The sequence below is a fragment of the Heteronotia binoei genome, chromosome 2 (assembly GCF_032191835.1).
Source record: "Heteronotia binoei isolate CCM8104 ecotype False Entrance Well chromosome 2, APGP_CSIRO_Hbin_v1, whole genome shotgun sequence".
Lineage (NCBI taxonomy): Eukaryota > Metazoa > Chordata > Lepidosauria > Squamata > Gekkonidae > Heteronotia > Heteronotia binoei.
In genome coordinates this window covers 86,915,044-86,928,202 of record NC_083224.1, presented here as the reverse complement: position 1 = coordinate 86,928,202, position 13,159 = coordinate 86,915,044, and the positions used below count along the sequence as shown (strand labels likewise).

Sequence of the window (13,159 nt, the reverse complement as noted above, 5' to 3'; positions counted from 1 at the left end):
GCAGTACTGTGGTCTGACTCTCTGCTCATGACCTGAGTTTGATCCTGGTGGAAGCTGGATTCAGGTAGCCAGCCCAAGGTTGACTCAGCCTTCCATCCTTCTGAGGTTGGTAAAATGAGTACCCAGCTTGCTGGGGGGAAAGTGTAGATGACTGGGGAAGGCAATGGTAAACCACCCCGTAAAAAGTCTGCCGTGAAAACTTTGTGAAAGCAACATCACCTCAGAGTCAGAAACAGCTGGGGCTTGCACAGGGGACCTTTCCTTTCCTTCCACTTTCCAAAGCAGCCATTTTCTCCAGGGGAACTGATCTGGGTCATCTGGAAATCAATTGTAATAGCAGAAGATCTCCAGGTGCCACATGGATGTTGGCAACCCTAGCAGGATACTTTCCCCAGCAGTTTCCCTATCTGTACTAGAAAAGTTTAACTTGTTGATTTCTGCATATCAGGAACTGTTACATTTACCAAATGCACAGCATTCCCCCCCACCCCAAAGTAGATAGAGGTTGCACAGGTAGACACATTGATCCAGAACCAAATTCAGAAACTAAAGCTTGGTAATACCTTTTATTAAGATCAACCAAGATAATGCACAATGACGTGCAAGTTTCTGAGTTCTCCAGCACTCTTCATAAGAAAATAAAAGAAGAGTGGGAAAATTTTTTAGACCAGAATCTTAACTTGCATCCTGAGTAGTCAATGCTGTGTAAATTGCATCTTGTGTATCAAATCAATTCAGGTCTGACTGGCACTTGGCGGGATGCTTTGATTTATATATACTCCTTCTTGTTGTGTTTTATTAACATCCAGCAAGTTCTGGAGGACTTGAAAGTTTGCACAGTTTCATTTAATTTAGGTTGGTCTTAATAAAGGGTATTACAAACTTTTGGTTTTGAACTCATCCTTTATGCAACAATATGGTGGGTTTCACATTAATGATCTCTTCTCATTGAGGGGATTTCTCAGATGCCAGTGCACAGCCTTTGAAGCTAAAAATAGGTTTGATACAGCAGCAGCAGCAGTGGATTTTGCACACAAACTTAGGGCCTCTCCACCCTTGTGGCCTGTTTGATACAATCTCACCACAGAGACAAGCAAACATTCATACAAAAGGACTTAATCATACCTGTGGTGTTGTGACATGTAAATAGTCTCCATGCAAGGGAACATCTATTGACAATGCTAAAAGGCATACATTACCTTTTAACATTGTGAATGCCTGACTGTTGGGTGTGCTTATACAGCTCAGTACCTTGTTAGTTATTAGAACATTTGTAACTCTTCTGGTTGCTTGTATCATGATATACCCTCAGTGGGTGGGAAAAGGACCATATAAATAGCTGAAACTTGGAGTTTTAGTATCCCAGAACTGACATGTCATATAACAGCAGAATAATTACTAGTTTATCTTTTGTGGAAATGGAAAATTAGTAATCAGCAAGAATTTCCATGTCCAACCAGAAAAATATCTTTCATCCCATACCTTTATTATGAATCTGGTTGTATATATATAGGATCTGAGAATGTTAGTGGATTGGAATGAGTTTTATGGCATAAATAATGGTTGTAACCTAACTACATACATAATATAAAACTGTATGAAACAACAGAAATGGCAAAAATACAAGAATGTAGAAACTACATTAGCAAATAATCCATGGCAGTTCACAGTATGAGTCTGAAGAAACCTCTTCCTATGTTTCATACTGCCACAGCAAACAAAGCCATTTGTGGGTAACATACTTTTTGTGATCTTCCATTAAATTAGCAGTTTTGTTCAGCTGATTCTCAGGTGCAATGGAATCTATAAAAAACAGAGATAAAATTCAGCACTTGGGAAACTATAAATAGAATATGACAAAATGTAATGATAAATAACATTTATTTCCTGAGTTTCACACATATGTGGATGCTGATTAACTAGGGTTGCCAATCCCCAGGTGGGGGCAGGGGATCCCCGGTTTGGAGGCCCTCCCCCCGCTTCAGTGTCGTCAGAAAGCGGGGAGGGGGAGAGAGGAGGGAAATGTCTGCTGGGGACTCTGTTATTCCCTATGAAGATCTATTCCCATAGAAAATCATGGAGAATTGATATGCGGGTATCTGGGGCTCTGGGGGGCCTGTTTTTTGAGGTAGAGGCACCACATTTTCAGTACAGCATCTAGTGCCTCTTCCCAAAATATCCCCCAAGTTTCAAAACAATTGGACCAGGGGGTCCAATTCTATGAGCCCCAAAAGAAGGTGCCCCTATCCTTCATTATTTCCTATGGAAGGAAGGCATTGAAAAGGTGTGCTGTCCCTTTAAATGTGATGGCCAGAACTCCCTTTGGAGTTCAATTATACTGGTCACAGCCTTTATCTTGGCTCACCCCTAATGTCTCCTGGCTCCACCCCCAAAGTCCCCAGATATTTCTTAAATTGCACTTGGTAACCCTGTGATTAACTGACAGCTCGGACTGATGTCACTGTAAGTAGATATCTGGTATTGTTTGACATTTTAAAGCTGTAAAAGCTTATGTAAGGGAGGCTTTGTAAAATTGTACATTCATGAGAACTGAGACCCTGTTTTGTGCACCAGATACAGCAGAGAAAACAAATGTTTGAATATCCTAGACTTTGTTGAATGCTGTAACTCTTAATTCCATTTTGAGCAAAACCTGGCATCTTCTTGCATTTTTCTATGGTAAGTAAAACAAGTGTATATTGATGTTTTCATTATTAATTCCACCCCTTTTTCATAAAGGTAAAACCAGATGTCCTATGTGCTGCAATCCCATCCTATTTCATGGATAGAGCATCCTTTGCATGATTGGAACCTATGCAAAATTTATTGTCAGTGTCCAGCTGAATGTGTAATATTATATTATTTGTGTTTTAATAACTGATAAGTATTTTCAAGAAAAGGTTGTTTAGAGCCCTACTTTTCCTCTTTGTGAGCGGGAAAAGTAGATCTAGGTGAGTAGCCATGGTGGTCTGAAGCAGTGGAATAGGTTATCTTTTGCTACCTGATTACTATATTTGTAGATGGGTATGATTTGCTTCTTCTGGTACTTTCATGTCTGCAACACCAGCCTGTGTCTGACTGTAATAAAACTGAATTGCAGTCCCATATAGATATTGATTTCAAATGTTAAATACTTTAAAAGTGAATGTTGCAACCTTGGACCATTTGTGGATTAGTTAAATATAGGTTCAAAAATACCATTAAAATGTTTCAGTTTTAACTTGCAAACAGGTAAAATCAACCACTGCCTGAACACATGCCTTCTCCCTTGCAGCTCCCACCTTCCTGCCTGCTTGAAGAGATCAGGAAGGCTCCCGCTGTCTTGGCTTTCCACAAACTAAGCAAAGTCTATTTATTCAAGGGGGCTTTTCTGCATGGGTAATAAGGTTGTACTGGACAAGATGGTTTTTAGAAAGCTACTTGGGTAAAGGTTTTAATACTACTGTTTGTACTGATTGTTGCTGTAAGTATTATCTGTTGCGGGGGACAGTGAAGACAACATTATGCTCTCTCGTCCTCTTCCCCCCATAGGGTCACACATGGAATCCATCAGGCCCAATGGGGTGACGGATGCAGCTTATATTAGGGCTGCCAAGCTCCTGCTGAGGGTGGGTTTTTCCCCAATTTGGGGGCCCCAACCCACCGGCACAGAGCTGGCCGACAGGGGGATCCCCACCCCCAGCAGGGGAGCGCCATCGGTGTGCGATGTATCCGACATGATGACATCACCTGGAAGTGATGCCATTGCATCAGGCATGTCACGTGGGAGGCACTCTAGCATTCACATGAAAAAGCTAGTACCATCAAGATTTTTTACCTGAATCCTAGAACATCCCCTGCACAATATGCCTGGTATGATGACATCACTTCCGGGTGACATCATCACACCATGCTTGCAAAGCGCATGCAAGAGGACTCCATCACCTAGTCAAAAGTAGGACTTGGCAACCCTAGCTTATGTAGAGCCTCTGTCTCAAGACAACCAGAGACAGGGCCTTCTCTACAATGGCCCCCACATGGTGGAACCAGCTGCCGGAAGAGGTGAGGGCCCTGCGGGATCTTACTCAGTTCCGCAGGGCCTGTAAGACAACCCTCTTCCGGTTAGCTTACGCCTGACTAGATAAAGGTAGCTTATCAGATTTCAGTGAAATATACTGTATAGTTTAATGTTAAGATTTTAAGGTTTTTAGATTTTTAAATGCTTTGACTTTTTAAATGTAATAATTCTGCACTTTGTTTTATTGTTTATCATTTGCTGTGAGCCGCCCTGAGCCATTTTATGGGAAGGGCGGGATATAAGTTATAGAATAAATAAATAAATAAATACAAGCCAGTTGGTCAATGGTGACTGGCCCTTTAAGACTCAGCCACCCACTGACAGCTGAGCCTTTGAAAGCCTGCAGTCTGACTATCAGCTGTACCCTGGGGGTGGGAAAGAAGAGTGTGGAGGCACTATCCTTTACTGGCTGGGCCACATCCCCATAATGTTTCTGGGTACAAGGTGCCCCCTGGGCATGCCCCAGTCCTGGCAACGGCCTTCAAAAGACTTGAGGGAGAAGGCCAAGGAGGACAGATTAGCACTGGCTCCCAGATCAGATGGGAGTAGTGTTAGAAAAGAGGAGGTGGGTTAGAGTGGTAACCAACCCCTGCCTCTCCTCTCTCTGAGGCCAAGGGAAGCCTCACCTGCTGAATTAAGCCCTGGTGCATGATGGCTGGGGCTGGGATTCCTATATGATCCTACTAGGAAATTATTGTATTGTTTAACACATCATGTTAATGCTTATGCATTGCTTCAGTTCTGTTTCTGGATGTCTAGTTGGTTCCAGATTTCTACAATACAAATTCTATTGCATTGTTTATTGGATGTCTCATCCTGTCAAATATATTAATTTAGTGTAATCTGCCTTAAGTCCCAGTGAGAAAGTTGGACTATCTATCTATATATAAACAAGTGTCCTGAGATATCATCAATGCCTAACCCAAACCCCTGGACCTAGAAACCCAAAATTTTGGGAGTGCATTCCTTCCATGACATCAATACCCACTAAGAAGGGATTTTTAGAAATTCGACCCCTAAGTGGCTGACAAGGGATAAAATGTGTTTTTCCAATGGGGTAAAGTTTTACCGTGTACCTGGCTGCCTGAAGCCTGCTTCCACCCTGCCACCCCCTGGATTGGTCAGGTGTGGAGCTCTGTGTTCTGAGGTGGCAATGAGTTAACGGAGGCTGCAGACAGTTGAAGCACCCCCCTTCCTCTCTGCTTGCTCAGCTATGCAGATCTGTGTTCTGAGGTGGCAATCTGTTAGGAGACTGCAGACAGTTGAACAGGTGTCCTGACTGATTCATCAGTGCCCAGCCCAACCCCCTGGACCTGTGTAATAACATTGCTACTGCTGCTGGGAAGGAGACAGGGGTGACAACTCCAGGTTGAGAAATTCCTGGAGATTTGAGGGGTGGAGCATTGAGAGGGTGGGATTTGAGGAGGAATGGAACCTCAGACAGACACAATGCCATAGACTCCACCCGCCAGACCAGCCACTTCCTCCTGGGGAGCAATTGTTGCCACTCTCCAGGTGAGGGTTGGAGATCACTCTCCAGATGGCAGAGATCAGCTCCCCTGGAGAAAATGACTGCTTTGCAGGCTGTACTCTGTGTCATTATACCCTGCTGAGGTTGCTTCCCTCCTGATTTGGTCCACACTGTGAGCTCAGACCACTCACAGGCTTTCAGCCTAACCTACCTCACAAGATTGTTGTGCAGACCAAAAGGGGAAAGTGAGCTCTAAACGAGAATAGGCATTTTTCATAACAGTTGGTAAATGGAGTTTCTAAATCTTCCAAAATCAAAACACACTTCCCACCTTAAAAAAAAATAAAAATTAAAGGTAGTTAAATGCTGTAGTGAAGCACGGTGTTCAGCCTAGTAAACAAATAAAATAATAAGCTAAAGTTTGACATGGCTTCCTCTTCTCTCCCACCCTCTTGTAGTCTCATCTCCAGTCCATTCCTGCACAGCCAGAAACTGAAGATGAGGCCACTGTGGATCTGATGATCTATGGAGTGGCCACACCCAAGCCCCAATTCATCCTATCAGATTCTTCTGGGACTGCCTATGTCTGTGGGTGCGTTTTGCGGTACTCGACACTCTTTCTGTCTCTCAGACTCTGCAGCATTTAGTAGTTGTCCCCTTGTATGAAAGAATGCAAAATGTTAATGTGTTGAAATGTCAAACTGAGAGTCAGTGATGTGCAATAGCTTGTGTGCTGACCCAGACAAACATGTGTTCACCTTGGGCCAGTCACTCTTCCTAACCTACACACAGGGTTATCGTGAGGATAAAAGGGTATGACTATTTATGCTACCTTGTGCTCCTGCAAAGGCAATATTTTAAAAAGTGATAGGATGAAGCTGAATATGAAAACATTCTAATGAGAAATTTTAGTCTATGAAAATGCTTCCAACAAATGGTGATTTGCACTATGCAATACATATATATACTGCCACAGAGATGAGTGGTGCTACAGGTGGGCAGGAACAGCGGGAGCCCACATTCCCCTGCCACCTGTGCCACTCAAGGCAGAGGTGGTGACTCTGCAAGTAGGTGGCGGAAAGCAGGATGAGAAGCAACTGCTACCATGGGAGCCAAGCATGATAGAAAAACCGTGATGGGGGAAGGAAACAGAGGGAAACCAAACAAAATCCCCCAAGGTGAAATAATACAGTGTTTCAAAATAATGCACAAGTATATGCTGTATTAATGAAGAACAATATATAAGGAAATATAAACCAATAGCATCTGAAATACTAATAATGTAATACAAAAATGACAAACATCAGAGCCAGGTAGGCAGAGGTGGCAGTACTGCAGGTGAGCGGGCTAGCCAGCAAGTGGGCAGCCTGGTGGGTGAATGAGCAAGGGGGGTGGAAGGATGGGATTCTGCCCACCATGATTCTTGTAGTTCCCCTGCTTGTTTATGATTCCTCATGCAACTGCACCCTGTTCCCTTTAATTGCAGTGGCTGAGTGCATAGCCAGTAGCTCAGAAGGAAAAGTCCTCTAAAATCAAATAAGAGTTTCTGCATACACTGCAAGCATGTACATTTTTTTAAAAAAATGTAAATTAATCCCAGAAGAGGATAATATGCTTATTATTCTTCAGGAAGCACAGAATATTAAGGACATTTGAGCATCAATCTAAAAAAAACAGGGAGGACAAGGGGAGAGAGACAATTAGCCTACTCAAGCTCCTTGGAGTTTGTAGTATCCATGGAGGTGCATGTATTCATGTTTAGCAGAGTGCCTTCCTGCTCACCTTATCCCAAAAGTCACCTCTATAGGGCAAGCATATTATAGCGCTGGACTGCTGAGATCCAGGACTAGGAGATCTGGAAGTTACTCCTTTAATCTTTTATGTTAGTCTCATATTACTGGGAGGGGGGATTCCCAGTCATTTATTCCTCCTGAACCTTCATGAACTCCCATTATGTAGAGTTTAATTGTAATACTCAGAACAGTTCACTCCTTCTATCTGGGATGGTTGTCCTCTTCTACCAAGCATGCAGCTTTGGGAGGGATGCACATGGAGCAGTGAGAGAGGTAGGGGACACCTACCTAGCCACCCAGATCAGCCAAATCAACCCTGGCAATCAATGGGGTGATAGATGTCGCAGCCAGATTGCCCTTGAATTGTAATAAAAATATGTTGGCATTTAGCTTAGGCTTAAAGTCCCAATCCCTAGCCATGGAAGTTTCTCTTATCCTTAATACACAAATAATGAATGTTGGCCATCGTATGCAGAAACTCTTATTTGATTTAGAGGACTTTAAATGTTGGCCATCGACTTGCTGCCTAGTGCACCCCCACAGCACCCCCATGCCTCCTCCCGCGCATCCGTGCACCCTCCCCCCTTTCTCACCCCGTGTTGATTTCAAAGCCAAAACCGGCTTGACATGGAGGGAGGGAGGAGGAGGCACGGGGGGGGGGGGGCGGTGGTAGTGGTGGTTGGGAAACTAGGCATTTGCTGAGGGGGGAGGCTGAATTTGCTGCCCCTGCCCTGCCGGCACCCTAGGCAACCACCTAGTTTGCCTAGTGGGGGAGCTGGCCTTGTTGGCCATAATGACCCAGTATTAAATGGAAGACATGCTGTGAATGATCAAATGCTGGTCTGACACCTCCAGACACACCTCCAGATGAAACAATAATTGAAAATCCATACTAAAAGCCTTCCTAGACCTAAAAGTTAGGAGTCTGATCTCAATGAAATGTATTGAAACTGATTCAGTGCATCATTAGAGAGCTGTTCAACATGTAAAGCCAGATGCAGGGCCAGACTTGCAAGGGAGCAAATTCTGATAATACTATGTAGGGCCACTAGGCGTCAGTGTTTAATTTAAAATAAAGTTCTTAACTAAAATGTAGTAGGATCCTGCTTAGAGCAACAGGCAGTACCAGCTATATGCTGTACTAAACCTTTATCCAAGTAGCTTTCACAACCAAAATGTTATGGAATAGTGGTGCCTAGCAAGCAAGAGAGGACTGGGAAGTAAAAATTGCCTTGGAACAAGCCAAGTGGGCCTTGCGGCTCTAAAAGCTAGGCTTGCAGTAGGGGTCACTCAGTTCAGCAGTTCTGGCAAGGGGCATAACTCATCCTTTGCTGCTTCTTTGAGACTGATAATGGTACAGAAATTGTGTGTGAGTTGGCAGTGGCTATACTGGTTACCACTGACACTGATCTGACCTAAGTGACCTTTGAGGCTCAGGCAGAATTACTTGACTTTGATTATAGTATACAAGGTTATAGTAGGTTTTTATACCCTGCTTTTCTTTGCTTTTTATACCCTTCCTCTCCCCACAAGCCCCTTGTAAGGTAGGTGGGGCTAAGAGGGTTCTGAGAGAACTGTGACTGGCCTATGGTTACCCAACAGGCTTCATGTGTAGGAGTGGGGATTCAGGGAATCCAACTTGGTTCTCCAGATTACAGTCCACTGTTCTTAACCACTACATCATGCTGGCTGTGCTTTTATTACTTTTTGAATAGCCTACCAGTGTTGTGTGAGTATTGCAACAATTTTAAGGTCTACCAATGAGGGACATTTTCACCCATATATCTATCCTATTTTTGACATATTTAAAAATGTTCATTTTCACTTTTTAGAATTAATCTTTTTAAATGGAGGGTGCATTTATGCAGCTTTTATAATGAGCAAGACAAAACAAAATGGTAGCAAAATGACAGCAACAGCAACCTGTCTGATTTTGGGGTATAAATTGTTATTCATATTAATATTAGCAGTAATAGTTATCCTTTAAGGATAAGTCTGTTAAATTTATGTGAGCTCAGTTTAAAATAAAACAATAGACAGAAGCCTTAGATTAGCAGATAGATTTTTGTTTTAGTCTGTTTTATTTATAGCTGCAAGATTTTAGAGACAGGATTGAGAATGATATGACCTTCCTACTGTAAACTTATTATGTAAAATGAGAACAGGCAAAAATTTGCATGGTTTAGGGGGGAAATTAGAGGTACTTATAATATGCCCTTTGCTCTTCTTTTCCAATCAAGGTTTCCTGGAAATGAGTCTGGGGATTTAGCTGGTCATTGTGAGACAGCACAAGGAGGATCCAATGATGCAGGAAGCACCCTGGAGCATCCTAAGGTGTTGTGGAGACTAATATAGCTGAGTAGTTGTTTGGGAAGAAACTGAGGGTGATAGTACTTCCCCACATACCTGATGGGTCACTGCAGCAAAAGCTGAATACAGGTTCCCTGGAATGGCCCACTCTCAGCCTCAGAAGCTATCAATGCGGACTGCTCATGATATAGTGATGCTACATAATTTCCTGCCAGTTATATGGGTTATCAAAGAACTTTTGGGGATTGAAGCATTCAGTATGACTGGACTGCAGGGATCCAGTATGCCCATTTAGCATTCCAGAACCTTGAATTAAAGTTGCTAGGAAATTTCTCACCATTTCCCTGCTTGATGTACTATTGTGAGAGCTCAGGAACTGCAGGTGCTTGAAGGCAGTCAGAAGCCCCTCTCCCATGCAGGGTTCCAATGACAATATTTTCCTCTCTAGATTTCCTCAGCATTCAGATCTGATGGGCACAGGCTGAGTTTGCACCCTCTGTAATATCCTTTCACATCCTATAAGGCAGTGAACCCTTAACATGGATACAAGTGATGCATGTCCCACCATATCAGGAGTCTTTTTACACAGAAGTTTTTCCATAGTTTGGGTGCTGAATTGTTGTGGGTTTTCCTCTAAGCTTCCTCACTTCCTTGTTTCAATTTTTTTGCCTTTCTGTGGTTTCCTTGTCATTTCTCCATGATTTTGAAACCATCTTTGATCTGATTTGAGAAAGCATGGAAAAACCAGCTCTCACCACTTATTACTAGGCTGGTAAGCAGCCAGCCATGGTACCACAGCTAGTGTGAAGGCCACTTGGCTTTGGTGAAGGAAACCCAGGTTTGAATCCCTGTTCATCTGCAAAGCTGTCTGGGTGGCCCTGGGCAAGTCATATATGTAAACTTCAACTATTCCACAGGACAACTGTGAGGCTAACCACTCAGAGTCATGATGAGCCTGCCAAATGTCAGTCTGAATTCTAAAGAGGAAGTGTGGGACACAAATAGAGCAGAGAAATGATAACGAAACTGCCTTGTGATGGCTGGTGTGCCTTTGTAATCTTTCTTTCCACTTTCATTAGAACATATTCTGAGAAGGCTTGGCTGGAGTTGCTTTGAGTTTGCAAACACTCTCCTTTTCTGCTTTGATCACTGGAAGATGGTCTCCTGAGAATTCTGATGTCGAATCCACCAGGACTATTGCAGGCTTTGCAGGCTCACTACTTGTCTTGAGGCTCATTCCTTTCTTTAAGAAGCATATATAGGTTTTCCCTTTTCCCCCCTGTTGCTCTGGGGCAATAAGTTTGTATTAACCCTGCAAACTGTTAGTGTGCGTTTCCAGTTAATGGATTGCTCTGTTTTTCCCCTCATTAAATGGGAATTCTACAGTCAACTTATATGCTCTCTGTCCCTTGATTTTTAAAATAAACTTCCTCTATTAAAAGGCAAGTCATAGTTTGAACCTTTGTAGACAGACACATGACAGAATTTAGAGAGGGGGGTGATGTAATGCTCCTTACTGGTAACTTAAGGCTGATGTATTGTGCCTTCTCACTGCATTAGAAAATCCTCCAAATGGGGTGTCTGTTCCAAGACCTCACACAGATTCCCCCCCCCATTTCTTCCATATCCCCTTTGTACTAAAGACATTGAGATGTCTAGTCTAGCAGAAAGAGAGCTCTAGATTCCAAATTGGTCAATGTATCTTACTTCTAGAGCTCAAATTAAAATTTTACTTTAAAAACCATTAAACCCCAAATGTTAAAATGTGGATTTTGCCCTCCACATTAGATAATATCAAAATTTGTCTCTGCCTTACTGCTCAGCAACTCCATCCTCCCCTCATGTCATCATGTCTGATTCAGGCTGTTGTATAGGCAGAGGGCTCTTTATGATTGAGCTCCACTATAGGAACAACTAGACATGTAGCAGCCTAGCAGCGAGTCCAATCATTGGTCCACCTTGCTCAGTACTGCCCACTCTACTCTGCCTAGCGATGGCTCACCAGTCTCACAGGAAGAGGACTGTTTCAACCCCACTGAGATCCTTTAACTCTGTTTCAGATAGCATGTGGCTTTGAACCAGTGGTCTCAATGGACTGTGTACTTCTCCTTGGAACTTGAGCTGCTGCTAAGTGAAAACTCAGGCGCAGCCCTTTTCAACCACAAGTTGTGTGAGCTGAGCTGGAACAGTTCTCAAAGCCCAGGGCCCCTGCTAATCTAGGAATTCTGAGATGAAGCCCCCACCCTGCTGAATATTAGAAGACAAACTGGTGAACATACATGCTGATTCCCAGGGGGTTCCATAGAGCAACGATTATTTGTATGCAGGCACTAATGCACTAATGGTCTGATCCAATATAAAGCAGCTTCATTCATGTTCATGTGTATTCCTCTCAGCACTACACTGGACCAACCAATGGCAACTCAGGTCACAGTGATGAAGTACACAGTGCCAGATAAGAATTTACATGTGTTTGCTCATATGAGTGCTCAACTGAATATGGATGCAGTGTTCATTGGATTTCTCTCTCCTCATTAACAACATTCATATGTGATGCATACAATTCAGAAGAGGCTCAGGGGCTAACGCTGTGTCAGTCAGAAATGCAACTGAGCCCCACTGCTGTTTATTGAAGTTAAAAGCTTCTTGGGGGCTATTTGGAATGAAGAAATGGCAGGCCAAGAAACATTTAAATGCCTCCTCCCTCCTCTCTAAACTAACTTCTTTAAAGTGGTTTTTCACTTTAAAAAAAATGGCAAGGATGCTCAGTTCCATGCGTTTGTTTATGTAGGGGTTAAGTGCATTAAGTGGAGATTCTGACCCCTAAACCACAAAGTTTTCCCAAGCCCTTCCCCCAGCTATGGCTTTAAAAAAAAGATAAAGAAATCTCATTCAAACTGGGAAGTATTTTGTGCATTACCACAATATTCTGCCAGTGAATGAAAGATCATTGTACTTTAGCTAGTGAAACCTCTGACGTTTCTTCCTCAAGTTACATTTGCCTTCACTTTAGCTAAGAATGATTAATATTACTGTATGGAAGCATGTATTGTTCCTCATTACTTCCACAGATGTCATAGTTTCGTTTATTTTTTTCTACAAATGGACCTGACAAGATTTTAGCATCTGGGGGGAGTAAGATATTATAGCAGCACATCTATCAGTTCACTGACCTTTTCTGGCGTGGATATGTTTGCAGTGTTGTTAGTGATAATTAGGTCTGTGTCAAAGTCTTGTTTTATTCACATCAGGGATGGCATACCATGTGAATGTCCAGTTTATCATGCTAATTCACTATAACCTCATCATCTCTTCACAAACCTTCCTAAAGTAGAAAGTGGCAACATGATTTGTGATCATGCTTAAGCAAGCATATGAATGCTTTCCTGTGAATTCAGAAGTCATTGTGAGCACAGCACTCTTGTTTGTAACATGCTGGAGCAGTTCTAAAATGGAATTAACTGTGCCAACCAAATATGTACTATTGGCATATAAATAACCTTCAGTATTTAGGTGGACGTTACTTTT

General features: G+C 42.8%; 1 protein-coding gene across 1 annotated transcript in view; it reads left to right on the top strand.

Moving 5' to 3' along the window:
* Window positions 1-10,895, top strand: part of LOC132567603 (uncharacterized) — a 29,170-nt gene extending 18,275 nt beyond the window's left edge. The window contains exons 4-6 of the mRNA XM_060233280.1: window positions 5,987-6,120; window positions 9,562-9,655; window positions 10,711-10,895. Of these exons, the coding sequence (XP_060089263.1) occupies window positions 5,987-6,120; window positions 9,562-9,655; window positions 10,711-10,722 (240 nt within the window). The 3' untranslated portion in view covers window positions 10,723-10,895. The remainder of the gene's footprint in view (window positions 1-5,986; window positions 6,121-9,561; window positions 9,656-10,710) is intronic.
* Window positions 10,896-13,159: the final 2,264 nt, after the last annotated feature.